Genomic DNA, 27,854 nt, shown 5'->3' on the forward strand with positions numbered 1-27,854 from the left:
TATATATATATATATATATATATATATATATATATCCAGAGCTTTGCTGGCATCTTGTTTATTGCTAACTTGTTATATGTAAATGTTTGATGGACCTATAGGCCATTAGGATTAACACATGATAATAATTATGCTGGTTAAGCACATGATTTTTATGCCCTGTTGTGGGCACTGGGCAGTGTTTTAGCAAACATCCCATATTTAGGATAGTTTATTGTAAAAGGATAATCTATAATTAGATTTAGTTTCTAATTTAAAACTGATGCAAAAATTGCACAGTTAATTCAGAGCAGTTTTTAAAAATTAAATCCATGGTGAAAGATTATGGGAGACTGTGCCTCAGATGCAATTGTACTGAAACTGTGTCTGTAAAAGTGTGAACCAAATGTTCAACAAAAGAACAGCATTCCTCAGGAACTCCTTGTAGATTGCAGGATCTCCAGTGGGAAGTCCTAACAGTATTTATTGTTTCTAGCCCTCAGACCAAACTTTGGGAGAAGTAAAGATTATTTGAAGGGCTTAGATTTTTTGAAGACTAAGTTAGCATTGCTGCTGAAGAACTGCTCCACTACTACCTTTAATAAATTCTCTGGTCAAGTGTACTTTTGTAATACCTATCTAATACACTGGGTCAGTAAATCACTATTCCATTATATTTAGTGTTTTGGGGTATTTTTCTTCATCAGCTGTATTTAGAGTCGTTACTTGAGAAAAAAAAATCTATTTAATAAAAAAATAAAAACAACCCATCCCCTGATCCTAGAGTGTTGATTAAACAATGTATATGGGAAAATATTTGCAATGTGGCATAGTCTCAGCAACTAAATTCTGCATAAAACAGAAGTTGCAATTTGCTTCTTTATTGTGGCGCATATCCAAGTGAAATGACTTTCCAACTGAGAAAAATCTGGTGCGGGACTTGATTTTGTCCACCGAGAATTAATTGGATCACTGTCGTTTGCTAATTGCTGCAATCCCATGTGAGTGACAGGTTGCTGCTGGAAGGAAAGGAATTATCGGCTCACCCTCTTGCCTTACATGTTGACATGTTGCCATACATAATGACAACCCATGTCTATGTATATATTTTTTTTGCAACAGGGCGCACAAAGTATATTTTTGTGCATTTGTATGTTATTTCATGAATTAAACATCTTTCCGATGTTGCACATTTGCTCTTTTTAATATAAATTCATGAGATGATAAAGATGTGGGAGCAAGGGGGAATGAATTTATTGTAGGATTTGGGATTGTAGTCGTTTGTTTTTTATTGTCAGATTGATAAAATATATTTATAGAAATAAATATAAACATTAATACAATATGAGTAAGTACAAAATGTCAAGTAAAACAAAACAGTGCACTAATACTTAATGCATGAATACTATCTGAAATCCCAGAAAGGTGCCTTGTTTTTGTACCTGTTTGTCAAGTGGACATGTGGCACAGGTGCACAGCCTTTGGGCATGACATGCTCTGGGTGGACTGTCTGTCTGCTTTAAGACAATTCCCCAGCACCAGTCCTTCGGCTATTTTGGCTGTCATCTGTTAAGAAGGAATTTAACACCAAGTCCTGCAGCGAGGAGCGCGAGCATCGCTGCCAGAGCCAGGCCACGGCGCAGCACTAACACCCTCAGTGGAAGCTGCACCTTCACTGTACAGACTACCACATCAGTCTGCTCATCCAGTAGCCCATCCATTTCTGAAGCATTATTCACATCGCAGTCCTCAAATTGTCCGCAGTCCTCTTGTGCAACTGTCGAGAAAATGACTCTTATTACCATGCCTTATTAAATAAAATCATATTCAAACTAAAATATTACCATCATCCATCCTTCTTGGCAGCACACCTGCCCTGATCTGTGCCTGAAAAGTTTATATTTAGATTAACTTAGTTCAAATAAAAGGATTAAAGCAACTTTTAATGAAAGAAAATCCTATATTCCTCACCTCTTCCGAGGATTTTTCCCAGTTCAGTTTGAAAAGAAGGACAATAAAGAACACTGACTGAAGGAAGACTGAAATTAACAGGCCAGTCCACAGACCTTGAGAAGATAAATACATTGGAGTATAAGATAGTGAAACAGAGTGTAACGTGTGTGTGTGTGTGTGTGTGTGTGTGTGTGTGTGTGTGTGTGTGTGTGTGTGTGTGTGTGTGTGTGTGTGAGTGTGTGTGTGTGTGTGTGTGTGTGTGTGTGTGTGTGTGTGTGTGTGTGTGTGTGTGTGTGTGTGTGTGTGTGTGTGTGTGTGTGTGTGTTTGTTGTTGTGAAATAGCAGGACACAAATTTGTATAATGACATGGGTATGACATAGGTATTACAATGTATTACAAGGAGAAGTTGAAATATAAGGACATTACCCATGTCCCCATTTTTAAATACTAATAAATCATACAGAAATTTAGAAAGTAAAAATGCAGAATGTTTCCTGTGTGTGTGGGGTGTGTGTGTGTGTGTGTGTGTGTATATATTTTACATATATATATATATATATATATATATATATATATATATATATATATATATATATATATATATATATATATATATATATATATATATATATATATATATATAAATTTACCCTTCTCCATACATAACTAAAAAAATGAATTATTAACATAAAATGCAATATAGTTTAAAACATTACATGCATAATGAATTATTTAAAAAAATAATTTTAGATACAATTTATTATTACTATGTTTATATATTATATGTATTATTAATAAATTGTATGTACAGGTCCTTCTAAAAAAATTATTGTGATAAAGTTATATTGTGATAAAGTTCATTATTTTCCATAATGTAATGATAAAAATTAAACTTTCATATATTTTAGATTCATTGCACACCAACTGAAATATTTCAGGTCTTTTATTGTTTTAATACTGATGATTTTGGCATACAGCTCATGAAAACCCAAAATTCTTATCACAAAAAATTAGCATATTTCATCCGACCAATAAAAGAAAAGTGTTTTTGATACAAAAAAAGTCAACCTTCAAATAATTATGTTCAGTTATGCACTCAATACTTGGTCGGGAATCCTTTTGCAGAAATGACTGCTTCAATGCGGCGTGGCGTGGAGGCGATCAGCCTGTGGCACTGCTGAGGTGTTATGGAGGCCCATGATGCGTCGATAGAGGCCTTAAGCTCATCCAGAGTGTTGGGTCTTGCGTCTCTCAACTTTCTCTTCACAATATCCCACAGATTCTCTATGGGGCTCAGGTCAGGAGAGTTGGCAGGCCAACTGAGCACAGTAATACCATGGTCAGTAAACCATTTACCAGTGGTTTTGGCACTGTGAGCAGGTGCCAGGGCGTGCTGAAAAAAAACAATTCTTCATCTCCATAAAGCTTTTCAGCAGATGGAAGCATGAAGTGCTCCAAAATCTCCTGATAGCTGCATTGACCCTGCCCTTGATAAAACACAGTGGACCAACACCAGCAGCTGACATGGCACCCCAGACCATCACTGACTGTGGGTACTTGACACTGGACTTCAGGCATTCTGGCATTTCCTTCTCCCCAGTCTTCCTCCAGACTCTGGCACCTTGATTTCCGAATGACATACAAAATTTGCTTTCATCCGAAAACAAGTACTTTGGACCACTGAGCAACAGTCCAGTGCTGCTTCTCTGTACCCCAAAAGGTGCTTGACCTGGGGAATGCGGCACCTGTAGCCCATTTCCTGCACACGCCTGTGCACGGTGGCTCTGGATGTTTCTACTCCAGACTCAGTCCACTGCTTCCGCAGGTCCCCCAAGGTCTGGAATCGGTCCTTCTCCACAATCTTCCTCAGGGTCCGGTCACCTCTTCTCGTTGTGCAGCGTTTTTTGCCACACTTTTTCCTTCCCACAGACTTCCCACTGATGTGCCTTGATACAGCACTCTGGGAACAGCCTATTCGTTCAGAAATTTCTTTCTGTGTCTTACCCTCTCGCTTGAGGGTGTCAATGATGGCCTTCTGGACAGGGTCGGGTTGGCAGTCTTACCCATGATTGCGGTTTTGAGTAATGAACCAGGCTGGGAGTTTTTAAAAGCCTCAGGAATCTTTTGCAGGTGTTTAGAGTTAATTAGTTGATTCAGATGATTAGGTTAATAGCTCTTTTAGAGAATCTTTTCATGATATGCTAATTTTTTGAGAATTTTGGGTTGAGCTGTATGCCAAAATCATCACTATTAAAACAATAAAAGACCTGAAATATTTCAGTTGCAATGAATCTAAAATATATGAAAGTTTAATTTTTATCATTACATAATGGAAAATAATGAACTTTATCACAATATGCTGATTTTTTTAGAAGGACCTGTATATGTGTGCGTGTATATATATTTTAAAATAATTATATAATAATTGAATAACAATAAAATATTAGAATAACAAAAATAGAACATTTATTTTCATTCAATCATATATGTCTCACCAAAAATTCCCATTTTAGCAGCAAACATCAAGGATATTCCAATTGGAAAGCCAACACCGTAGTATCCCACAAGGTTGCAGATTGCCCCCATTTTCTGTTTTCCCAGACCCTTCACTATATTGCTACCTGCTGCCTGATTGGATTAAAGGAAGAAACCATAATAAACATCATCTCCCCAGATGACCAATTCCAGTGCAGTCTCAGATATATTTATGTGTGAAGGACAACATCCAATATAATTAAGGTTTGAACTCAACTCTCATGATCATTGTCTTGTTGTCAGTTTTGTTATTAACACTAATGAGGGCTGTGAGTGCTCTAACACAACTCTGCTAATGACTTACCGCTGTGGCATCAAGAAGATGGAAAGGAGCATATAAAACCATTACCGTGGCAACCCTCGCTCTGATGTCTCTGTGAGAGGAAGGAAATGTATTATTGCTGTCAAAATGCTTTTTTCAAGTAATATTTTAAGCTATTTTATGACTTTGAGGCTATTACATTTATGAGTTTGGGGCTTTAAAGGTGTCATGAACTGGCTTTTAAAAAAAATTATACTGTTGTCTGAGGTCAACTAATGATGTTAGTGTGGTTTTTTACATTCAAAAACATCATAACTAATAAGTAATAGGCTATTTTCTACACTGGTTTTGAGGCTCTCTCCTGAACGCTGGGTTTTGATGGGCGTGACGCACTGGAGACTTGGAAGTAAACACCCACGGCTAGGATTGGATAAGATTTACATATTTAATGAGCTTAAGCTCCCCTGTCAGTTTAACTTCTTTATCAATCAAACACAATAATTTATTTATTTTTCATCCACCCGTGATACATTGGACATGCGCTTCCTCGGCATGTTTATTGTTGTTGACCCTCCATGGGTCCACCCTCCCGGTGGGCGGGGCTACTGGTTTAGACGCGCTGTAGATTCTGTATAGGCAGTGTTTCGTTGTGCAATGACGTAAGTATGAAGCACAGGACCGTTTGCTGAGCCTGGTGTCTATAAAAACTTTTCTTTGACTAACAAGGAAGTTTTCAGCTCTAAAACTTAGAGGATATTCTTATATTACCATGACCTTTTATATATCAAAAGCTCAAGGGAAAGTTGATTTCTCAATTCATCACCCCGTTAAAAATATGTTTTAAAAACAGGTTACTGTTATGTTATTTACAAATTAAAAATCTACAATTGTTATGAAGAAAACTAATTATTATAAAAATATTAAATTATAGTAATTTTAACATTTAATTATTTATGATATACTGCATAGAGAATGATCTGGAAAATCATTTAAAACCTAAAACCTCTTTTTTTAGCAAAGATTTTGAAATGCCTTTAAAATATAAAGTTAAAATTTAAAGCACTACCTGAACAAAGTTCATTGAAGATTTCCAATTTAAGTAAAAAAAAATTAATATAAATTAGGAGCAATTTACACAGAAAGTATGCATGAAACTCTAACCGAGCGCTGATTCGTTATTCCAACATGTAACCATATGTCTCGTACCCTAGTTTATAAAAACCCAGCACCACCTAGAGATCTGCTACAAGGGTTCTACAAATTTTTCTTTGCTGCAATCTGTCCTTTTTGTTTGTTATTTTGGTTAAGTTTTCTTACATTTGCACATCAGTGTAGCAGATCTTGTCCACCAAAATCATGCTTATGTATATATTCCATGCCCCACTGCCAAAAAATGCTGGCTGAAATAATCCACTCAGAGAGCTGTCATGACTGAAATGTTTTAACTAAAGAAAGAACACTCACTTGTCATTTGTGAAGATATAAGAAATTACATTCTTTGAGGAGCCAATAACAGTCGATAAAACCACTGCAACAGAAACTGTAAGTGAAATATAAAAACATAATTTACATAATTAAAATTTCTCATAAATTTAATAGGATGTTCTAAAAAAAATTATTTACAGTAACTATACAAACAAGTTATGAATAAGTAACCTGTTTGCAAAGAACATACAATACAGAAGGCCATTTGTTCTTTCTTAGTATTACCTGCACAAATGATAGCGAGTTTAGCAGAAAGCTTGGCTTGAGCCACATCTCCTGCTCCCATGGCATTCCCCACTCTCACATTGCCAGCCACACTGAAACCTATAGGGAACTGAACACAGGCCACTCACTTGCAGTGTTCATACATAATTTAAATAAAATGCTGTCACACTAATGAAAATATACCATGTAAGCAATATTTGTCAGTCCATACACAACTGATTGAGCTCCAAGCTCCACTTCACTTATTAGACCTGCCATAAAAAAATATATATAATGAAAAACAAAAATATTCAAAGTTCAGGAACAGACTTCTGTTTAGGTAGCCACTGCCTATAGTAAATTCTTCTTTCTGTGATTTCAATTCAACATCCTGTGGGGTGTGAACTCTTATCAACTCTAATGATACTTGAATGATTAGACATGTTATAAAAATCATATTTGTTGTACTGTATCTGTAAATGTTTGAAAAGCATGTGAAAAGCACTCTAACCTGACAGCAGCCCTCCAATCTCGTATGTCCACCACTCTGCACACAACATGATCATACTTGGAATGGCCAGATGGATGAATGAGTCCCACTCCTGCAAACAGTCTATCGACCAACCTATATGGCCACAAAGAAGTGTTTTAATATATATCTGTCAACTTTCAAAACCTGTAGCATATACACAATATTATAACATAAAATAACAGATTTTGAAACTAACCTGGCCATGTGTCTTTATGAAGACCTTTGCATCGGATGTAAATAAACAATATGATCGCCAAACTGTACTGAGAGACAACATTAGCAGCTGCCGATCCTCTGCAGATGAAATACACATGGTTAGTAAGCTATCTTGTCTTTGATTTCCATGTTACTTTCTGTCCTGAAGTTTAAGAGCAAATGTTATGGAAACTCACGGAACACCCATGTCCAGGACAATAAGGAGGATATAGTTGATTAAAACATTTAGGACATTTGCCAGTATTCCGGTAATGACCAGGGGCCAAATTATTCCCTGAAATGCGAGATTTCTATAAGTTTCACAGTCATGCTTTCTCAGAGCATTACATTTTCATGTTTTTCTCCTACCTGATTCTGTAGATATTTTGCTTCAATAATGAACATAAATACAGCCTAGGAGACAAAGAAATAACACTCTAATATTTTTCTACAATGAGAGTCCTAAATACTTGATGATGTATTGATGTAATGATGTACCGTTCATAAAAAAATATTAATATTTAGCCAGAGTTTCTGAAATAACAACCATTAGACCAAAAGCAGATTTGAGATGTGACAAAAGAAGTGTGTGTGTGTGTGTGTTACATTGAAGTGTGGTAACTTTTTCAGATAATGTGTATATGAAAAACATACCGGAAGACCAGGTAAGAAAATGTTCACATACTGCTGAGATACTCTGAAACAGAATAAGGTTAATGATAATATACAGAGCCTGTTCTTTCTTTGATAACTAATTCCAGTTACCTACATGAATATTTTCCAAAAAGCTGTTACTTAAGGATGTTAGTATTGCATTGACTACTGTAGTCTGTACTGGTCTGCAGTCTTTTCTCTAGTAACTGTTAGATAATGACAGTCTTGTTTAGTGCTCACCTGGCAACCTCTGGGCTTTGTTTCACAACCAGTAATATTGACTCTGTATTGATAAGAAGGGCGAAGCATGGAAAACATGCGAGTAGCAGAATTAAAATGGCTCTCTGAGTTATAACACCAACTTGGTGCAAGTTACCAGCTCCACAAGCCTGCCAAGACAGAGCAACAGTTTAAGAGACAAATAACGTTGTTGTATTTCTTTGTGTGTGAATCAACAGCCTCTACCTGAGAAATAAAAGTGTCACATGCTGCGGACAAGCCATAGCCAATACCAATACCCATAACACTGATGATCTGTTGGTGAGAACACAGTGAACTTTATTATAGCGAATTACTCTCTTATTACATTTTAAATGTAGTAAGACATATAAAATAATTAAAAATATATTTAAAAAAATATATATTTCATTTAAATTACATTACGCACATTTGAAGAGGAGATAAATATTTAAAACTCACAGCTGTGGCAAGAGTCACACCATCAAGCTCTATCTTTCCCAGGTGTCCACAGAACACAGTGCTTACAAAAATGATTAAATAATCGAAAAGATAGGACAAAAACTGAGAAAAAAGCACAGAGACAGGTAAATAATAAAGGTGAAGTGAGTATAGGGCCTAATTTATGGGATGATAGTCAAACTCAAAAGAATGATTTGTATAACGTCTCTCTCTCTCTTTCTCTCTCTCAAAAATGATGATAACTGCTTCTGTTTGCTTGCCCTATTTCATGAGCCAAACCAGGTTCTCATATGAAGTTCTTATGGATTGTCAAAAAAAGCAGTTTTTCGGTTTGTTTATTCTTAATTTACTATTTTCTAGTTTGTTGCAGGTAGGCTACGACGCGGGACACTAGAGGGCAATGATTAGTTTTTTTCTTGAGAGGAGAAAGAATGCAAGGTTTACATAACAGCCGATTGATTCCGCCAGGGTCACAGAAATGAATAACTCTTCACCTTTTGTTTTAAGGATGACAAATTGATGTACTGTACAAAATACTGGTAAAACAATGCTAACATTGATCAGTTAATCGACTGACTTAAGTTTACGCGATTTAGAGTTCAGATAAACTTACAGGCTACACTTACCACGGGCAGAGCTACAGACCACAATTTTACAATTTCTCTTGAGACCTCCACAGGCAAAAAACAACTGAAACGTCTCAAGCACCCTTGACATATGGATGTATTTTCTAACGTTAATTCGTTCATCTTGAAAAAAATCGATGGATGATGGAAACCTGAAACACGTGCCCTGGAGAAAGTCGTTCAAGATCATTCACTTTCGCATAGAGCGGAATAAAGTTCAACCGTAGCCTAAGTTACTTCTTTTTATTCCTGGTCACTATAAATGAGTCACAGATTAGTTCCACTCCAGTTCACGTAAAATGGGCGGATCGATCTTGAAATATTAACATTTGCTGTCGGACTCGGATTCTGTGTGAAACTTAAGACTATATTATAGGCTACGTCCATGGTTACAGGTAAGGTTAGACTGGTGACTGTCTGTGACCTTAATACACAACAAACTAGCGTTAGTGGTTGTATTAGCCTAACGTTATTTGTTTAGCTTACAAATGAATGCCCATTGTAAGGTTTGAAGTAGGAAAAAATGTGCTAGCAAGCATTTTTGTATGATAGGAACCACTTCTTTGCTTATTTCAACACGCAGTGCAGTAGCTAATACTGAAACACTAAAACAGAAGTCACACTAGAAATGAATACAGCAGCAGCACTTTCAAATGTGAGGGATTAAAAACATCACACGTCTTAATGGTGTAAATATTAATTTTATAATAGTTTGTAATAACAAATGTGACCCTTAGACTTCAGACGGGTGAAATCGGCCAAGGGTAAATGTATCTAGTTGTTACCACATATGTAAATGTTACTCCTGGCAAATGGTTAAAAAATAAACGTGAGAGCGTGTTATGGGCTATATGTTGTAGCCATATGGCTCTACTGCATTCTAATTAAATCAGGGCTCAGTCTAATTCTCATATGAATTTTTGATATCCACAGTTCAATTTTCTCTAGTTAAAATGCAAATTCTTGATATCAAAAATAATGTCATCTATGGCAAGCCATTTTGACTTTTATTCATACACATGAATTCTTGATATTAATTCAATTTCAACTAGTAAAAATTTCTTGATATCTGTAATTGTATTTCCACTAGTGGCAGTTAATTTCTAAAACATTATTAATGTGATTTTTACTAGTAAGAAAGCCATTTTAGATATCAGAAATTACAAATTATTACAAATTACATGTTGAAATACATTTACAGTTATCAATAATTAACATTTAAACTAGTGAAAATTGAATGCCCTATTTCAGGCATAATATTTTTACCAATAACAAAGTAATTATTGATATAAAAATATGATTTTTACTAGTAAGATTGTATTTCTGATATGTGAAATTGAAATTTCAACTAGTAAGGAATCAATTATTGATATCAAGTGAATTTGAATGACAGTATGGTGACATTTCACTAGTGAAGATGCAATTACAGATATCAAGAAAGAGTTTTTACTAGTTGAAATGTAATTTTTGGTTCAAGAATTCAACTTCTGTGGGTGATACCGTCATTGTTAATAAGAATGGACTTTTTTTCTAGTGGAAATGTAATTTCTGATAGCAAAAATGTTCATTGTTACTAGAAGAAATAAAGTTCCTGATATAAAAAATAACCATTTAAACCAGTGAAAATGTAATTGTTGATATCAATTCCTACCCTGTGAATTATTAAAAGCCAAAACTGCTTACCATACTACTACTACTATAACAGTTCCTAATGTCTCCATGTGGTGGAGCTATTTGTCCTAAAATTATAATAGATTACTTGGATACACTTATTATTCCAATGAATATTTCTCAGGGAGTCAGGGTGGATCTAGGCCTATATATATATATATATATATATATATATATATATATATATATATACACACACACACACACACACAACGATTAATCACATCCAACATAAATGTTTGTGTTTACATAATATTATGTATAACACAATTACAAAGAATCACGCTTTCTTTTACATCATGGATGGCCAGGTCTGTGTTTATGTGTTGCTTACCTGGGGAACACATGGCACCAGGATGCACTATCGGAAGAAGGCAAGTGGTGGAGGCAGTGTAATGCTTTGGACAGTGTTCTGCTGGGAAACCTTGGGTCCTGCCATCCATTTGGGTGTTACTTTGACACGTACCACCTAAGCATTGTTACAGATCATGTGCACCCTTTCATGGAAACGGTATTCCCTGGTGGCTGTGGCCTCTTTCAGCAGAATAATGTGCCACAAAGCAAAAATGGTTCAGGAAAGGTTTGAGGAGTTTGAGTTTTTGACTTGGCCTCCAAGTTCCCAAATCGAGCATATGTGTGATAAGCTGAACAAACAAGTCCAATCCATGCAGACCCCACCTCACAACTTACAGGACTTAAATGATCTGCTGCTAACATCTTGATGCCAGATACCATAAAACACCTTCAGGGGTCTAGTGGAGTACATGCTTCAACAGGTCAGGGCTGTTTTGGACCAACATAATAATTTTACTGATTGGTGTATTACTCACCAGAAAGTTAAGTGTTAACCATAATCACTTAGTTCAACAAAAGGTCTTAGACAAGAATAACATCCAAGCAAAAATGATTTTATAAAATTTTACACTTACTATTTTTTGGGGGGTTATATGTATATACAGCCAAATTAGAGGCTGAGGTATATGCACTTTTGGTTCAGATGGATAATGAGTGGGTGTTGGATATGCCGAAAGGCAGAAAAAGGCACTGTAATTATATCTGTTCCTTCCCTCAAAGATCTAAGATCATAGTGATCACAGTGTCACTGCACACCCAACCGCTTGTTAGCTGCTTACTTGTTAGCCCTATAACAATTTAATTTCTTAAATAGAAAAAAAGGCATTTGGTGGTTAAAGGCAGACCTTTTTGAGAATCACTTTCTGTAATTCAATTTTATCGTTTTGTTTCATGCCAAAGGCTTTTGTGTGTATGTGACTGTTATTTTTAAAAAGGATTTTGTTGTTTGGCACACTTCTTTCATTTCGTTTGGCCACATGCATGTGATCTAAACCTGACCAAAATTGCAACATTCCTCTGTAGTTATTGCAACAATTGCAAGAAATTATCATGAGGTTTCAACCTGGTCATGCCTCAGCAATTGAGGATTATTATGCACTATGGGGTTGCAGTGTGGCCGCTGGCTGCATGGAGGCTATAAACACATGGTTGTGAAGTCTAGTCTTTTGTCTCCACAAAACCATGAGCTATCATTAATCCAGTGTTTCTGACCTTGACAGGTTTGTGAAATCATCAGGTGGATTTGCAGTGGTGCAGCCTTGTCTCTCCTAGGATTTAGCTTGACCTTAGACATTTTGATTGAGAGTCACAGCCACAACCAAACGTTGACTTTTAAAGTCATCACTGTTTTAACTGCTTTTCACTCTTTTTGTGTGGAACTCCCTGCTTTCTGTTGACATTAATTCTATGTGTACAGGTCCTTCTCAAAAATTAGCATATTGTGATAAAGTTCATTATTTTCCATAATGTAATGATAAAAATTTAACTTTTATATATTTTAGATTCATTGCACACCAACTGAAATATTTCAGGTCTTTTATTGTTTTAATACTGATGATTTTGACATACAGCTCATGAAAACCCAAAAATCTCAAAAAATTAGCATATCATGAAAAGGTTCTCTAAACAAGCTATTAACCTAATCATCTGAATCAACTAATTAACTCTAAACACCTGCAAAAGATTCCTGAGGCTTTTAAAAACTCCCAGCCTGGTTCATTACTCAAAACCGCAATCATGGGTAAGACTGCCGACCTGACCCTGTCCAGAAGGCCATCATTGACACCCTTAGCGAGAGGGTAAGACACAGAAAGAAATTTTCTTTTTCCGGGAAGGAAAAAGTGTGGCAAAAAACGCTGCACAACGAGAAGAGGTGACCGGACCCTGAGGAAGATTGTGGAGAAGGACCGATTCCAGACCTTGGGGGACCTGCAATCGAATAAGGCCGCTATCGAAGCATCCTGGGCCTCCATAACACCTCAGCAGTGCCACAGGCTGATCGCCTCCATGCCACGACGCATTGAAGCAGTCATTTCTGCAAAAGGATTCCCGACCAAGTATTGAGTGCATAACTGAACATAATTATTTGAAGGTTGATTTTTTTTTTGAATGAAAAACCCTTTTCTTTTATTGGTCGGATTAAATATGCTATTTTTTTTAGATTTTTTGAGGAATTTGGGGTTTTCATGAGCTGTATGTCAAAATCATCAGTATTAAAACAATAAAAGACCTGAAATATTTCAGTTGGTGTGCAATGAATTTAAAATATATGAAAGTTTTTTATCATTACATTATGGAAAATAATAAACTTTATTACAATATGCTAATTTTTTTAGAAGGACCTGTAAATCATGTTCCTGATTGAGACCAGAACATTCCCACACTTTCTTGTTCAGCCCAGCTAACAATTTTTAGCTTTCTAAATCTATTCTGTAAACATTCTCTTTAGGTTGTCACTAAAAACTCACTAAACTCACTCACAACTGACATTTTGGTTAAACCTATAACATTGTTAGAATTATTTATTTATTTATTCATTCATTTCACCATTTAAAGTAACCAAATGGGAACCATATGCAACATATGGAACTTAAACAGAACAAAATATATTAAATTGTCAGTCTCAGAGTTGTATTTCTTTTACTGATCCATTGTGTAGAAAACTACCTTTTTCTGTCTTTTTTTCTTTTCTTCAGGCAAGTTGAAACACTAAGGAATGGACTTTGCACTGGGAAAAATCTGTTTGCTTTCTTTCTATATTACAGACTAGCACTTTATTTTTAAATGACAAAGAGCATTTCTGGTTGTGCTGGCATGAGAGAATCAGCTGAGCTCTTTTATAGGACTCAGTGTTTATAGAACACTGTCATTGCTGTCATTACATCTGTGCCATGTCTTTTCCCCAAATAGTTCTTGCTTCAAATTTAATTTGTACTGGCGGGATCACTTTGAACTTAATGAAACTTATTGAAAGTTGTTATTTTAGTGTCCTTGGTGTACAAAGTTTAAACTTCATAATTATTGTTCAATAAAACAACAGCTGGTGTCAGTTTTATTTTTTTTATTTTTTACATCATCTAATGCCATTATGGTAACAGAATATATAAATTTGACGTTGGACTTTGAAGCATGGACAAGTAGGCTACATAACCACCATAGACACTGAGCAGAATGTGTAATTTAGGATCAAGCATAAGGTTGTTGGGAAAGATATGGTTTTATTCAGTTTCATCTCTAACATAACAGAACAGCAGTTTGAGGGCATATTCCATTTACAAGTCATGTCCTATAAGTGCTTCATTTTCATAATCAAATGTATTTATTCTTAGAAATTCTCCAAAATTCCAAAAGAAAAATTGGCAACACTTTACTTAAAGCCCATATGTATAATGTATTATAAAGGTATGTCTAATGTACATTAGAATACATTATATATTTTCATAAATAATTGTAACCAAATTTAAAAGCATTATAATATTTGCATATTCTGAAATTGGTTGTTTATCATGTGTTTTAAGGCATTATACTTTGTAAAGCTGTGTTCAATGAATAGAAATTCTTATAAAAATATAGTCTTATAATTTATTAACACCACGACTACAATTATTCATGAGACCATACAATGCATTATACAGTGCATTACGAGGCATAATTGCTGCATTAAAAACACTTTTATAATGCATTAATGCATAAGTGTTACCAAAGGATTCAGTAAGCGTTACAGTATTCATTAAAACAAATTAAAATACAGTGCATCAATGAACTCACACATCACACTGACGTCCCTCATTCACACTTAGGTCATATGCTTTACAACTGTGCAGTATTTTAAATTGTACAGATATTCAAGTCATTTTAATGCTATACAGTAATCACTGATTGGCGGATTCAGTGGAATTATACCAATTTGAAACACAGATGTACAATGCACACAGTACTGAAGTTGCATAGTTATAAACTAAGATTAAGATTTTAATAGTCTGATTGCCCAAATTTACAAATGTTCCCTTTCCAGTTCAATGCCCTGAGATTTAAAGTGTTAGTTCACCCAAAAATGAAATTTATGTCATTAATGACCAACCCTAATGTTGTTCCACACCCGTGTATGCACACTATACTGTCCATGTCCAGATAATAAAATCATCATCAAAGTAGTCCATATGTGACATCAGTTAGTTAGTTAGAATCTCTTGAAGCATCGAAAATACATTTTGGTCCAAAAATAGCAAAAACTACGACTTTATTCAGCATTGTCTTCTCTTGCGCGTTTGTTTTCAAACCTCAAATAAAGATTTAAATGGTCATCAAGTGTATTGATTCATGATTCAGATCAAAAATGGACCAAAATGTATTTTCGATGCTTCAAGATATTCTAACTGATGTCACATATGGACTACTTTGATGATGTTTTTACATGGACAGTAAAGTGTGCATACACTTGGATAGGCTCTCGGACTAAATATAAAATATCTTAAACTGTGTTCTGAAGATGAACGGAGGACTTACGGGTGTGGAACGACATTAGGGTGAGTCATTAATGACATCAATTTCATTTTGGGGTAAACTACAATAAGGCAGTTGTGGCTGAGTTTTTTGTTTATTTTTATATCTCAGTCACATTTGTCCCCAAGAAATTCAAATGGTTAATTATAATTAAAGGAAGTGTATGTAAGATTATGGCCAAAACCGGTACTGCAATCATTTTGAAATTGCTGTAGAGCAGTGTATCCCCTCTCCCCCTCCCCTGACTCGAGGTTGCCAGATTGGTTGCAGGATCCAGCTGGTAGGTTTGTAGCTGCAGCTGTAGTAAGAGCAGATCTGGCAACCCGGATGCCCAAACACTACTGACTTCATGATTGGTCGATAGGTGGAGGGCGGAGCTTCAGGCCAAAACACAACATGTCAACATCAACATCAGTTAAGGGCTGCAACAACAACTTTAAAATGACAATATCCTGGCCGGACTACTGTTGTCAGTGATATAAGTATTTGAAATTAACATGATTTCTTAATGTCTAGTGACATATCTACATACAACTCCTTTAATGTCAACAATGCTGGCTTATTATTTAGTTGAGGAAAGGATTGCTCAACAAGTTGTGGTGTGTGGTCCTAATAGATTAGCATTCATCTAAACATTAAATATGCTTGAAGATATATAAATGTATCAATATATATTTGTAGATTAACTTGCATCTACTCAAAATGTGTTGATCATGCATACTGTTCAAAAGTTTGGGGTCAGTAAGAGGCTGTTTTATTATTATTATTATTTATTTTAATAATGTTTTCATACAGAAAAGACACAAAGACTAATGGTGAGCATAGGAGACTTCTTTCAAAAAATCTTACTGACCCCAAATATTTTATCATAGCATATGCATATGTCCCTGCTTAGTTAGTCAGACCCTTGAAGTGTTAGTTCATCCAAAAATTATGTCATTAATGACTCACCCTAATGTCGTTCCACACCCTTAAGACCTCCGTTCATCTACGGAACACAGTTTAAGATATTTTGTATTTAGTCTGAGAGCTGTCCCTCCATTGAAAATGTATGTATGGTATACTGTCCAGAAAGGTAATAAAAACATCATCAAAGTAGTTCATGTGACATCAATGGATTAGTTAAAATTTCTGGAAGCATCGAAAATAATTACAAAAACTATGACTTTCTTCAGCATTGTCTTGTCTTTCGGGTCTGTTGTTAATCCGCATTCACGACTCTGCAGTAGCGCTGCTGACGTCTTATCTTGTGCGCCCGTGTATTCAGGTTCAAATAAATATGGCTGAGCAAAAAAAAAAACTGCAAGTCTTCCTCTGTGTCGAAATCCTTAGACATGTTTGCGAAGGTTGTTTTGTTCACAGCGTGCGTCTCCCTCAGACTATAAACAAAGCTCGGGCACAGCAGATAACACTTCAGCAGCGTTACTGCGGCGTCATGAACGTGGATTAACAACAGACCCGGAAAAAAATAGCTGGGACGCTTTAAATTAGATATTGATTACTCTTGTAATTTCTGTAATGGTGAAAAGGAAACAATTTTTAATTTATTTTTCCATTGCATATATACAACAATATTATGGACTGATGTGGAGAGTTTAATTTTTAAAAAATTTGAATGTTAATTTGCAGCTGAGTGGCATAATTTACTTAAATGATTATGGGATTGAGAAAGATAAGGCATACTTCATACAATTATTAATATTAATGGGAAAATTTCACATTCATAAAATGAAATGGTCGGACTCCAAACCTAACTTTTCTTGATTTAAAAATGGATTCAAGCTTTATTGTTCGATTTTGTGTAATTGCACAAGTAAAAAGGCAATCAGAACTCATAGCTTGGCAAGCAGGTATGACATTGTATAAAATAGCACCCTTGTCCTTTTGTTTATTATAATTTTGTTCTTGTCCTCTGGCACTGTTTTTATTTTTATTTTACTTTATTACTCTGTATTTTTGATTGGAATGAATATGTCTTATTGTATTGTTCTGGTTATGGCATTAATAAAAATAAAATAAAAAAAGACAACAGACCCGGAGACACTGCATAAAGTCGCAGTTTTTGTTATTTTTGGACCAAAATGTATTTTCGATGTTTCAAGAAATTCTAACTAACCCACTGATGTCACATATGGACTACTTTGATGATGTTTTTATTACCTTTCTGGTCCTTCTGGACATGGACAGTACACCGTACATACATTTTTAATGGCGGGACAGAAAGCTCTCGGACTAAATATAAAATATCTTAAAAAAGAGGTCTTATGGGTGTGGAACAACATTAGGGTGAGTCATTAATGACATAAATTTCATTTCTGGGCAAACTAACCCTTTAAGTGAAAGAGGTTATGAATGTGCAAAATAATCCTTTTTCAGTTTCTCTATGCTACAGCTTTGATCTATGAAGTTTATAAGAATAATGTGAAGAAAACGAGCAGCTTGCTGGTTTGCATTTGGCCTCACACTGTCCATCATATTAGTGTTTGGTTGGCCCATGCAGGGAATGAACCTAGGTTGAACATGGCCTTGCCCCAGGTGTTGATGGCTAAGGTGATGCAGACAATCCCTATGACATTCATCATCATGCCAGTTTTTGCCTGAGAAAAACAAAAAGTTAAATGTCACAGTGAGTGAATGTATTGGTCAATGGAGCAGCTGGGAAGGAAAATCTTTTAGAAGTGGTAAACCAACTTATGGCTTGTCTATACAGGGCCACATTTTCTGACATAACTACATATATAATTTGATGTCTGGCATCTGATCTTGTAAACTAGTTCCTTTGTGTTATGATGAGCTTTTAAAGACATCCTGAATATGAAAATGAGCTGAAATTAGCACTTAGCCTGAGCAAACCAGGGAAAGCGATTTTCTTTTTTTTCCAGAATAAAACTGATTTTGTTACTCACCATGTCTGAAACCTTGAGGTATCCGTAGGAAAAGACTATAGCGTTTGGAGGAGTTGCCACAGGTAACATGAAGGCGAAGGATGCGCTGAGTGTGCATGGCACCATGACGTACAGAGGGTTGATTCCAACAGACTGAGACTGTGAAACAGATTCAGAAATGTCTGACATTTATAAAGCAGAAAAAAGGTTTAATTGTGGACAGCGCTGACTCATATGTCTCTGATCTAAGTGTGTGTTTTCTAAGCTCATCACAAAGTGTCTGTAATTGGGCTTGAATTCTTAGAGATTAGAACAAACTGTGAGTCATGTCTGCACAGGGGCCGTCATTTCATTAAAGCATTGCACAGCTGGTGAGCAATACCAATTCATGGCTGATGCTATTTCAAGAATTTGAGCTCCTGCACCTTTTCTGGGATAAATAAATAGTGCACAGATATGATTATCATGTTTCATATAAATGGATGTATTTCATTTTCTCATGTTCTAGTTGCATTGAAGACTTTTCCCAGCACTAGTCCCTGAGGTATAAGAATAGTTTCCTATAGGCTTTCAATTTTGCTCCTGGTTTTACATTCAATTCTTACCATAGAAGCAAGAACAGGGAGGAAAAGAGTTGCTGTGGCCACGTTGCTGGTGCATTCAGTGAAAACAGCAATTAAGAGGCACAGGATGATAACAATGGCCCAGGGAGGGATACTGTGTAGGGGAGTCAATTGGTTTCCCATCCATCTGGATAGACCTGACTCCTGGGATACAAAAATATGAAAAGTTATTCACTATTTTATTCATAATGATGATTACATCAACACATCCGTATATTTTCAAAAAGAAAAAAAGGATTCTTTGTAATGAGAAAAAGATTTTTCTCATTAATATCGCATGCCTTTTCTTACTATGTTGCTTTACAGAAATTACCCAAGATACTCTACAAAAAGTGAATTATGTCTATCAACAGCACTGTCTATAAACTGACTTCTTGTTTATCAAGATGAAATTCAATCTTTATTTTGAAGAAAAAAAACCTAAGAGCACAACCATAACTTGATGAGATATTAATGATGAAAAATTATTTTCCACCTGTAGACACCTGTAAATCATTTATTCCTGAATTACAAACATCAATAATTAATTTTTTTAATGACGTTTGATCATTTCATCTTATTAAATGCGAAATAAGTTTTGTATACAATGCTGTGGATAGGTATCATGACCTTTTTGCAGAGTATAGGTGAGACACAGAGTAACTTCTAAACATAGTAAGAAAAATGGGACTAAAAATTAGAAAACCACAAATACAACACTCTTCAATCTTACACTTATTTTTTACTCAAAACCAGATTCCAGATTTATTAACAGGTATTGCGTTGAAGTTGTCCTTTTTATGCATGCAGTTATAACTGCTTATCAAGGATTTATGATGCATTTATAAATGAGTTATTAGACATTAACTAACACCTCTATAAATCCTTTACAAAGGGAGCCTTAATGTAAAGTGTTACTGTTTTTGTTGTTTACTGTAATTATTGTATGTTTCAATTATATTTGTAAATGTTTAGAGGCCAGTTTTATGACAGACATTGTTTAAATGATTATATATTGACAGTGGTTTGGAGAAACACAATAACCAGGGCTGGACTGGTAATCTGGCATAACGGGCATTTGCCCGGTGGGCCGACGCACTTTGGGGCCAGTAGTGTTTTAAAAAAACTTTTTTTTTTTTTGTACCACTGACAACATGCAGCGACAGCGGCCCATTGGTTTGTTGGCTGGGTTTGCCAGGGTCGAATTTTAGCCCCAGTCCAGCCCTGACAATAACTGCCATTTTAAAGCAGAGACTCTCACCTCGCTACCTTTAGCCAGCGCAAATCCTCCACCTAGAAGCAAAACTATGTTCCAGGGTAACTTCTTTTGAGCTACTTTCCAGAAGAGCAGAGCTGTACTGGGTGCCGAAGAGAGCTGAGGGTCTATGAATGAATGAATGAATGAATGAATCCAAACTCTCAGTCGTCCAACATCTGACAGGCTACAGAGTTTTCAATTTTAGACCTTTTTGTTGTGTAAAATATTTCTCACCTGTTTCAGAGCTAGTTGATGACCAAAAGCAAAGCCGGGGTGGTTTTGATGGAAGAATGAAGAGCAACATGGCAATGAAGACTGCAACTGTAGCATCTGTCACATATCTGAACGCATGTAATATTAAACATCAAAATTATTATTACTCCCCCCAAAAATGTAATAATAACTAAATATATTTGAATACTTTTTAAAGAATTCATTTAAAAAAAAATTTTTTAATGATCTAAGACTACATCTTACTCTGCTTTAGTGTTAAAGGTATGTGTTGCCCATCCTGCCACAAATCCAGGATCTCGAGTAAACCACAGCACCACAAGCAAACTGAAGAGAGCCAGAACGCTGAGTTCACCAAAACACATTGGCCCCAGCAGAAGATGCTGCTCCCGGATCACATTATAGGCGGCTATTTCCTTCTCGGACTTTACCGCCCCACATCCCCATGTCTTCCTAATGCTGGAGAAGTGAACAAAATGCTTCATGAAAGGAATGGAAAAAGCAATGGTGAAATCTACAAAAGTGATTATATTTCATACTTGAATCCCATGAAAATGAACTGAAGATACAGCCAAGCTATCGTCAACATGATGATCATGTTGGGGAAAGCAAACCCAAACCATGAGGCGAAGTTGATGACATCACCATTCTCAGGAAATAATCTGGATGAAGATTAAGCAAACGGTTCAGTTACTTGAAACCACTTTTTCCCCCCAAAGTGTTAATACTCACTGGTTCATCTGACCCTTAAGTACTAGGTTAGGTCCAGTGCCTGTGAGTGTGGCCGTTCCCCCAATGCTGGCAGCATAGCACACACACAGAGTCATGCCTTTAGCCATGAGCCGCTTTTCTGCTGACTCCTTTTGCTTGGCCTCTGCTGAGACGTCCAGTATGCGCAACACCACTAAGAAATAGGGAATATACTTAAAAGGGATAGTTCATCAGTTTAAAAGTGAATTCAAAAGTTTGGGGTTGGAAAGACTATTTAATGATGCATTATGCTCTTATGCTCACCAAGACTGCATTTATTTGATACAGCAAAAATAGTTACAGTGGGGCAAAAAAAGTATTTAGTCAGCCACCAATTGTGCAAATTCTCATACTTAAAAGATGAGAGAGGTCTGTAATTTTCATCATAGGTACACTTTTTTTTCTATGAGAGAAAGAATGAAGGAAAAAAATCAAATCCAGAAAATCACATTGTCTGATTTTTGAAGAAGTTATTTGCAAATTATTCTGGTAAATAAGTATTTGGTCACCTACAAACAGACATGTAACTTTTTTATCAGTATAAAAGACATCTGTCCACAACCTCAAACAGTCAGACTCCAAACTCCACTATGGCCAAGACCAAAAAGCTGTCAAAGGACACCAGAAACAACATTGTAGACCTGCACCAGGCTGGGAAGATTAAATCTGTAATAGATAAGCAACTTGGTGTGAAGAAATCACCTGTGGGAGCAATTATTAGAAAAGGGAAGACATACAAGACCACTGATAATCTCCCTTGATCTGGGGCTCAACGCAAGATCTCACTCTGTTAGGGTCAATATGATCACAAGAATGGTGAGCAAAAAATCCCAGCACCACATAAAGCTGGAACCAAAGTAACAAAGGCTACTATCAGTAACACACTAAGCCACCAGGGACTCAAATCCTGCAGTGCCAGACCTGTCCCCCTGCTTAAACCAGTACATGTCCGGGGCCCCTCTAAAGTTAGCTAGAGAGCATTTGATGATCCAGAAGAGGATTGGGAGAATGTCATATGGTCAGATGAAACCAAAATATAACTTGTGTTTGGAGGAGAAATAATGCTGAGTTGCACCATACCTACTGTTAACCATGCGAAAACATCATTGAAGATGAAACATGGCTGGATCTTTCAGCATGATGATTCCAAACACACCACCCGGGCAACGAAGGAGTGGTCTCGTAAGAAGCATTTCAAGGTCCTGGAGTGGCCTAGCCAGTCTCCAGATCTCAACCCCATAGAAAATCTTTGGAGGAATTTGTATTACCCAGTGACAGCCTCAAAATATCACTGCTATAGAGGAGATTTGCATGAAGGAATAGGTCACACTACTAACAACAGTGTGTAAAAACCTTGTGGTAACTTACAGAAAACATTTGACCTCTGTCATTGCCATAAAAAAAGTATTAGGATGAACTTTCATTATTGACCAAATATTTATTTTCCACCATAATTAGCAAATTAATACATTAATAAAAATCAGACAATGTGAATTTCTGTAATTCTGTCTCTCAAAGTTGAAGTGTACCTATGATGAAAATTACAGCCTCTCTCATCTTTTTAAGTGGGAGAACTTGCACAACTCTCTCATCTGTTTAAGTGGGAGAACTTGCACAACTCTCTCATCTGTTTAAGTGGGAGAACTTGCACAATTGGTGGCTGACTAAATACTTTTTTGCCTCACTATTGAGAACTATTATTACAATTTAATATATCTCTTTTCTCTTTTAATGTATTTTCAACATTATTACTCCAGTCTTTAGTGTCATATGATTCTTCAGAAATCATTATGCTGATTTTGGTGCTGTTATAAACAAATGCTTTTAGTGGAAATGTATATTTGACATATATAATCTATTTATCTGAAGTAGAAATATTTTCAAACATAGACTATAAATGTCTTTACACACAGTCACTTTTTATCAATGTAATACATTCTTGCTGAATAAAAGTACAAATTTCTTTAATAACTTTTAATGACCCCAAACTTTTTTTTGTTATTATATACCCTAAATCGTATTCTTCTCCTCACCTTCTCTGTCTCTGTCTTTTGCCGTCTCTTTGTACTCCGCCTCAGGGGCCTGGGGCCGCTCCTCACCACAGGTCATCTGTGAAGCCTCTGTCTCCTGTTTGTTCAGCTGTTCCAGCACAGCCTGCACTATGGGGACCATCATGGCTGTGGTAGCCGTGTTACTGATCCACATGGAGAGGAAAGCTGTCACCCCCATGAAACCGAGCATCAGGCTGTATTAATACAGAGGAAGCAGAATGCGAATACAAGCGTGAAATCTACACGAATAAAGACTGGATTTAACACTCTACTAAGAATTCTGCCCGGGTTTAACCTACAGCGCTGGGCGCACCCCAACAATGAGCAGCACTCTCAGGGCGATACGTTTGTGGAGGTTCCAGTGTTCAACTGCCACAGCGACCATCAGTCCGCCCACAAACAGCATGTTAGTGTCCTTCAGGTACTGCATGCATACCTAGAGAACAACATCAAAAATTTAGGCGTCAAGGCTATTCTTCTTTTTATTCATACCTTTCTTAACAGGTAACACTCAAACCAACTTACCATTTTGGACTGCATGATGCCAAGCATAGGGAAGAGAACAGCAGGTAGCAGTGATGTGACAGCTAAAGGAAGAGCCTCAGTACACCAGTATACTGCCATCAGTATGATTACATAGGCACAGCTGGCCTCCTGGAAGATGGAAATGTGCTCTTTCAAAACTGCTAGTATGACACGTACTGTAGATTATATTATAATAGGGTCCAAAAGTCTGAAAGTCATTTTTTACTAATTGAACGCAGTTGACACTTAAGAAAACAAAATAAAACAAGTATTTTAATTACAAATCAGCAAGACAATCAGATTTTTTTTTTTTCAAATTAAAATAAATTCAGTATTTGGTGTATCCGTAACACTTTCCAATTAGGTTTCATTAATTTATTACTATACTATACTATTACTATACTAACATTAACTAACCATGAGCAATACATGTATGACTGTATCTGTTAATGTTAGTTAATAGAAACCCAGCTGTTCATTGTTTATGTTAGTTCACACTGCATTAACTAATGTTAACAAATACAACTTTTGGTTTTAATAATATATTAGTAAATGTTTAAAATAATGATAACAAAGATTAATAGGCTACATGCTTAGTTAGAAGTGCCGTTCATTATTAGTTCATGTTAACTAATGAAACCATATTGTAAAGTGTTACCTGTATAGTCTTTCGCTTTAATGGCAGCAGTAGGCCTACTCATGCTGTTCAGTAGCCTAGAAATCTAGACGCACCCTAGCGGTAGCAAATTTAATCTGCCCGCAAGTGTCTAGGAACTCTCAATACCCTTCTGAGCTGTATTCCTCACAATCTGGACGGGCCAATCACATCGTGTCGGTGGGCGGGGCCATAATGACGGCCGAGTTGTTTGTGTGCTTCTAGTAAACACAGAAACTGGAGAACGGCGGTCTTTCGAATCAGCTTTGACTGCGATTCTGGAAGACTTGGAGTTAAGCTTTTCTCTGAGAAAAGAACAAAGAACGGCACTGAAGTCATTCTTAAAAAGGGAAGATGTGTTCGGAGTTTAGCCGACCGGATACGGCGAATGTTTAATCTATCAACTAGCTCTGCTTCACCTTCGTTGCTCTGGTTGGTGTAGCGCTATCCTATCGCGTGCAGAGGGAGTTTGAAAGACAACCGTTTATCCCGCCCCTTGGATTGAGATTGTCTATGGTGAGTTTCCAGACCAAACATCTTGATGTGGGTCTGGCTTGTCAGGCTAGCTGTTCAGCATCATTTGAGAAAAAGAGCATCATGTGACGTATGAACATCTGTTCTGACCTTCTGTACAAAGAGGTTCTCATGATCAATATCACACATTTTCTTATTTGATTAGTAACCAAATAGTAATAAGATCTTTGTTTTGTTTATTTTTTTTGCATCGTAATGTTTCTTTGTTAAAACATTTACAAAATCCGAAACTAAGTGATGAATTTTTTCAATGTGATTTCAGACTTTTGGATTTTATTGCCTTAATGTGTTAAATAAGATCTTTGAAATGTCTTCAATGAGCCTGGCGATACAGAGGATGAGGAAAACAATTTCATATTTCATTTCTGAGAGGTTGACATTTGTTAAACTAACTATCAGTGTGAGCAACTGATATGGATGCTGTCACAAATATGCACATGACAGTCATGACTACAACACATTGAGTCAGGAATTTAGACTTACTTTGTGTTCCCACGCTTGAACATACTCAATGACAAAGGGTTAAAAAAACAATTTTGAGGCACAATGAATTATTGTACATGGAGGCCTCAGGGTACGAATGTAGTCCCCATTTACTAAACACAGAATACATTTTCATTTACGTTACTACAGCATTTGACAGGTAAATAAACACCTTCAGAAAAAGGCTAAATCTACACAATTGAAGTAAGTAGATAAGTTTGAGCACTCATCAGCACTGATGTAAAAAGTTGCCAAAATGTTTTTCAATTCAGATAAAGGTTTTAATATACATACCCTTGTGTTGATGACCACTGGGAGTGGGAGAAGAATCAAAGGAGTTAAAAAAAGAACTATCCCATTCTTCAAGTTCCATATGGATTTTAGCATTGGGAACATCTCAAAATAAAGTCAGTTTGTGCATATAATGTAAGTTTAACACTGCTGGACACGTCCTTTTAACCTGCTCAGTGGGGTGGAGTGAGAGAAAGAGTGAGTCAGTGAGGGACAGAGAGAGTGAGAGAGAAAAAGCAATTATTATTATTACAGACTCCTGCATGCAGCCAGATTTGAAATCATATTCTTATCTTTAGAAATTGATGATACTCTTGGGAACCAGCTGTTCTTAATAAAATTCAGAAGAATAGTGGATGGTATTTAACACATTATGCAAATTTGTGCTTGTTTGGAAGTTATTTGGCAAATGCTAAAAAAAATAAAATAAAAATAAGAAAAAAAAAGTAGAAGAAAAAAGTTTTTACTAAATTGTGCTGCATTGTTCTGAATGAACTAATGTTTGGAAAAATATTTAGTTGGATGTTCATTGATGAATTCTTGTTCAAACAAGAACTTAGGGACATTAGTTAATTCCGACAATTTTTGCTCTAGTGAATGTTTCAGTATTAATTAATTTAAACTTCTGGTGAATTTCTGGTGAATTTCTGGTAAATTTCTGGTAAATTTATCTGGTAAATTTCTGGTATGCAGCTGAATTACAAACATTACACAACTAAAATGTGAAAGATAAAATACAAATGATCTAACAGCTATTGCAAAACACACACACACACACACACACACACACACACACACACACACACACACACACACACACACACACACACACACACACACACACACACACACACACACACACGTGTTTTTGTGACATGGGGACATTCCATAGGCGTAATGGTTTTTATACAGTACAAGCCGTATTTTCTATCCCCTTACACTGCTCCTGCCCCTAAACCTACCCATCACAGGAAACATTCTGCATTTTTACTTTCTAAAAAAACCTCATCCTGTATGATTTATAAGCATTTTGAAAAGTGGGGACATGGCCAATGTCCTCATATTACACCCTCTCCTTGTAATACCTGCTGTCATACGTCATTATACACATTTGTGTCCCAATATGTCAAAAAAACATGCCCACACACACACACACACACACACATTGTTTACTATCTTTGTGGAGACTCTCCATACGTAATGGTTTGGTTTTTACTGTAGGCATATATTCTATCCCCTTACACTAACCCTACCCCTAAATCTACCCATCAGACAAATCTTTCTGCATTTTTACATTTAAAAAAATCCATTCTGTATTATTTATAAGCTTGTTTCCTCATTGGGACCTTTGGATATGAGTAAGTGTGCAGTCCCCACAACGTGTGTGTGTGTGTGTGTGTTAGTGTGTGTATGTGTATTATATAGGTTAACTGTATATCGGATAAATTGAACCAGGATCACCCCGGCTAATCCGTTACCCTAGTTTTGTGCAATGCTTGATCCGCAACAGAAACAATAGCAGGACGCCCTCTAGTGGATTTATATACGCAACAGGTATTTATCATTAGCTACTAAATAAATTGCAAAATGCATACAGCTCCTAAATATAGGCTACTTGTTTGTGGACACAACTAACTAATATATTTTAATATTCTCGATCCCGTTTCTCCAGTTCTTGTGCGCTCAACACATTTTGAACGCTGCACATTTTGAACGTGAGGTCACTGTGACCTGAAATGTTATTTGAAAAGACACCAAAAATGTGTAATGCTATGGCCGCCCATGAGCTGGAATGACAAACAATGAGTCTGGATCAGTTTGGATATGGTCTGTCATATAAAACATATAAACATTCTTATTTTATTAATCTCCCGAGTCCAACAACTTATTTTTTTTTTATAGATGAATGTTCTGGCCCCAGTCTTCACTCGTTTTA

The 27,854-nt window shown here is 36.2% G+C and overlaps 2 protein-coding genes across 2 annotated transcripts; both read right to left on the bottom strand.

The window, feature by feature from the left end:
* Positions 1–42: 42 nt before the first annotated feature.
* On the bottom strand, positions 43–9,359 carry slc47a3 (solute carrier family 47 member 3). The gene is made up of 17 exons (XM_067451731.1): positions 9,126–9,359; positions 8,500–8,601; positions 8,266–8,334; positions 8,041–8,189; positions 7,801–7,843; positions 7,516–7,560; positions 7,344–7,441; positions 7,148–7,245; positions 6,931–7,044; positions 6,624–6,691; positions 6,441–6,549; positions 6,195–6,270; positions 4,773–4,842; positions 4,429–4,561; positions 1,951–2,045; positions 1,824–1,866; positions 43–1,756 (listed from the first exon to the last, which is right to left on the bottom strand). Exons 1-17 carry the CDS (start codon positions 9,246–9,248, stop codon positions 1,542–1,544), a joined length of 1,650 nt encoding a protein of 549 aa, XP_067307832.1. The 5' UTR covers positions 9,249–9,359; the 3' UTR covers positions 43–1,541.
* Positions 9,360–18,124: 8,765 nt separating this feature from the next.
* On the bottom strand, positions 18,125–26,175 carry slc13a5b (solute carrier family 13 member 5b). Its single transcript, XM_067451732.1, has 12 exons — positions 25,922–26,175; positions 23,956–24,084; positions 23,730–23,866; positions 23,413–23,624; positions 21,362–21,533; positions 21,169–21,291; positions 20,876–21,088; positions 20,633–20,739; positions 20,402–20,523; positions 19,144–19,305; positions 18,560–18,697; positions 18,125–18,250 (listed from the first exon to the last, which is right to left on the bottom strand). The coding sequence occupies exons 1-12, from the start codon at positions 26,021–26,023 to the stop codon at positions 18,125–18,127; spliced, it is 1,743 nt and encodes a 580-aa protein (XP_067307833.1). The 5' UTR covers positions 26,024–26,175.
* Positions 26,176–27,854: the final 1,679 nt, after the last annotated feature.

Source organism: Pseudorasbora parva, chromosome 8, assembly GCF_024679245.1.
Source record: "Pseudorasbora parva isolate DD20220531a chromosome 8, ASM2467924v1, whole genome shotgun sequence".
Taxonomy (NCBI): domain Eukaryota; kingdom Metazoa; phylum Chordata; class Actinopteri; order Cypriniformes; family Gobionidae; genus Pseudorasbora; species Pseudorasbora parva.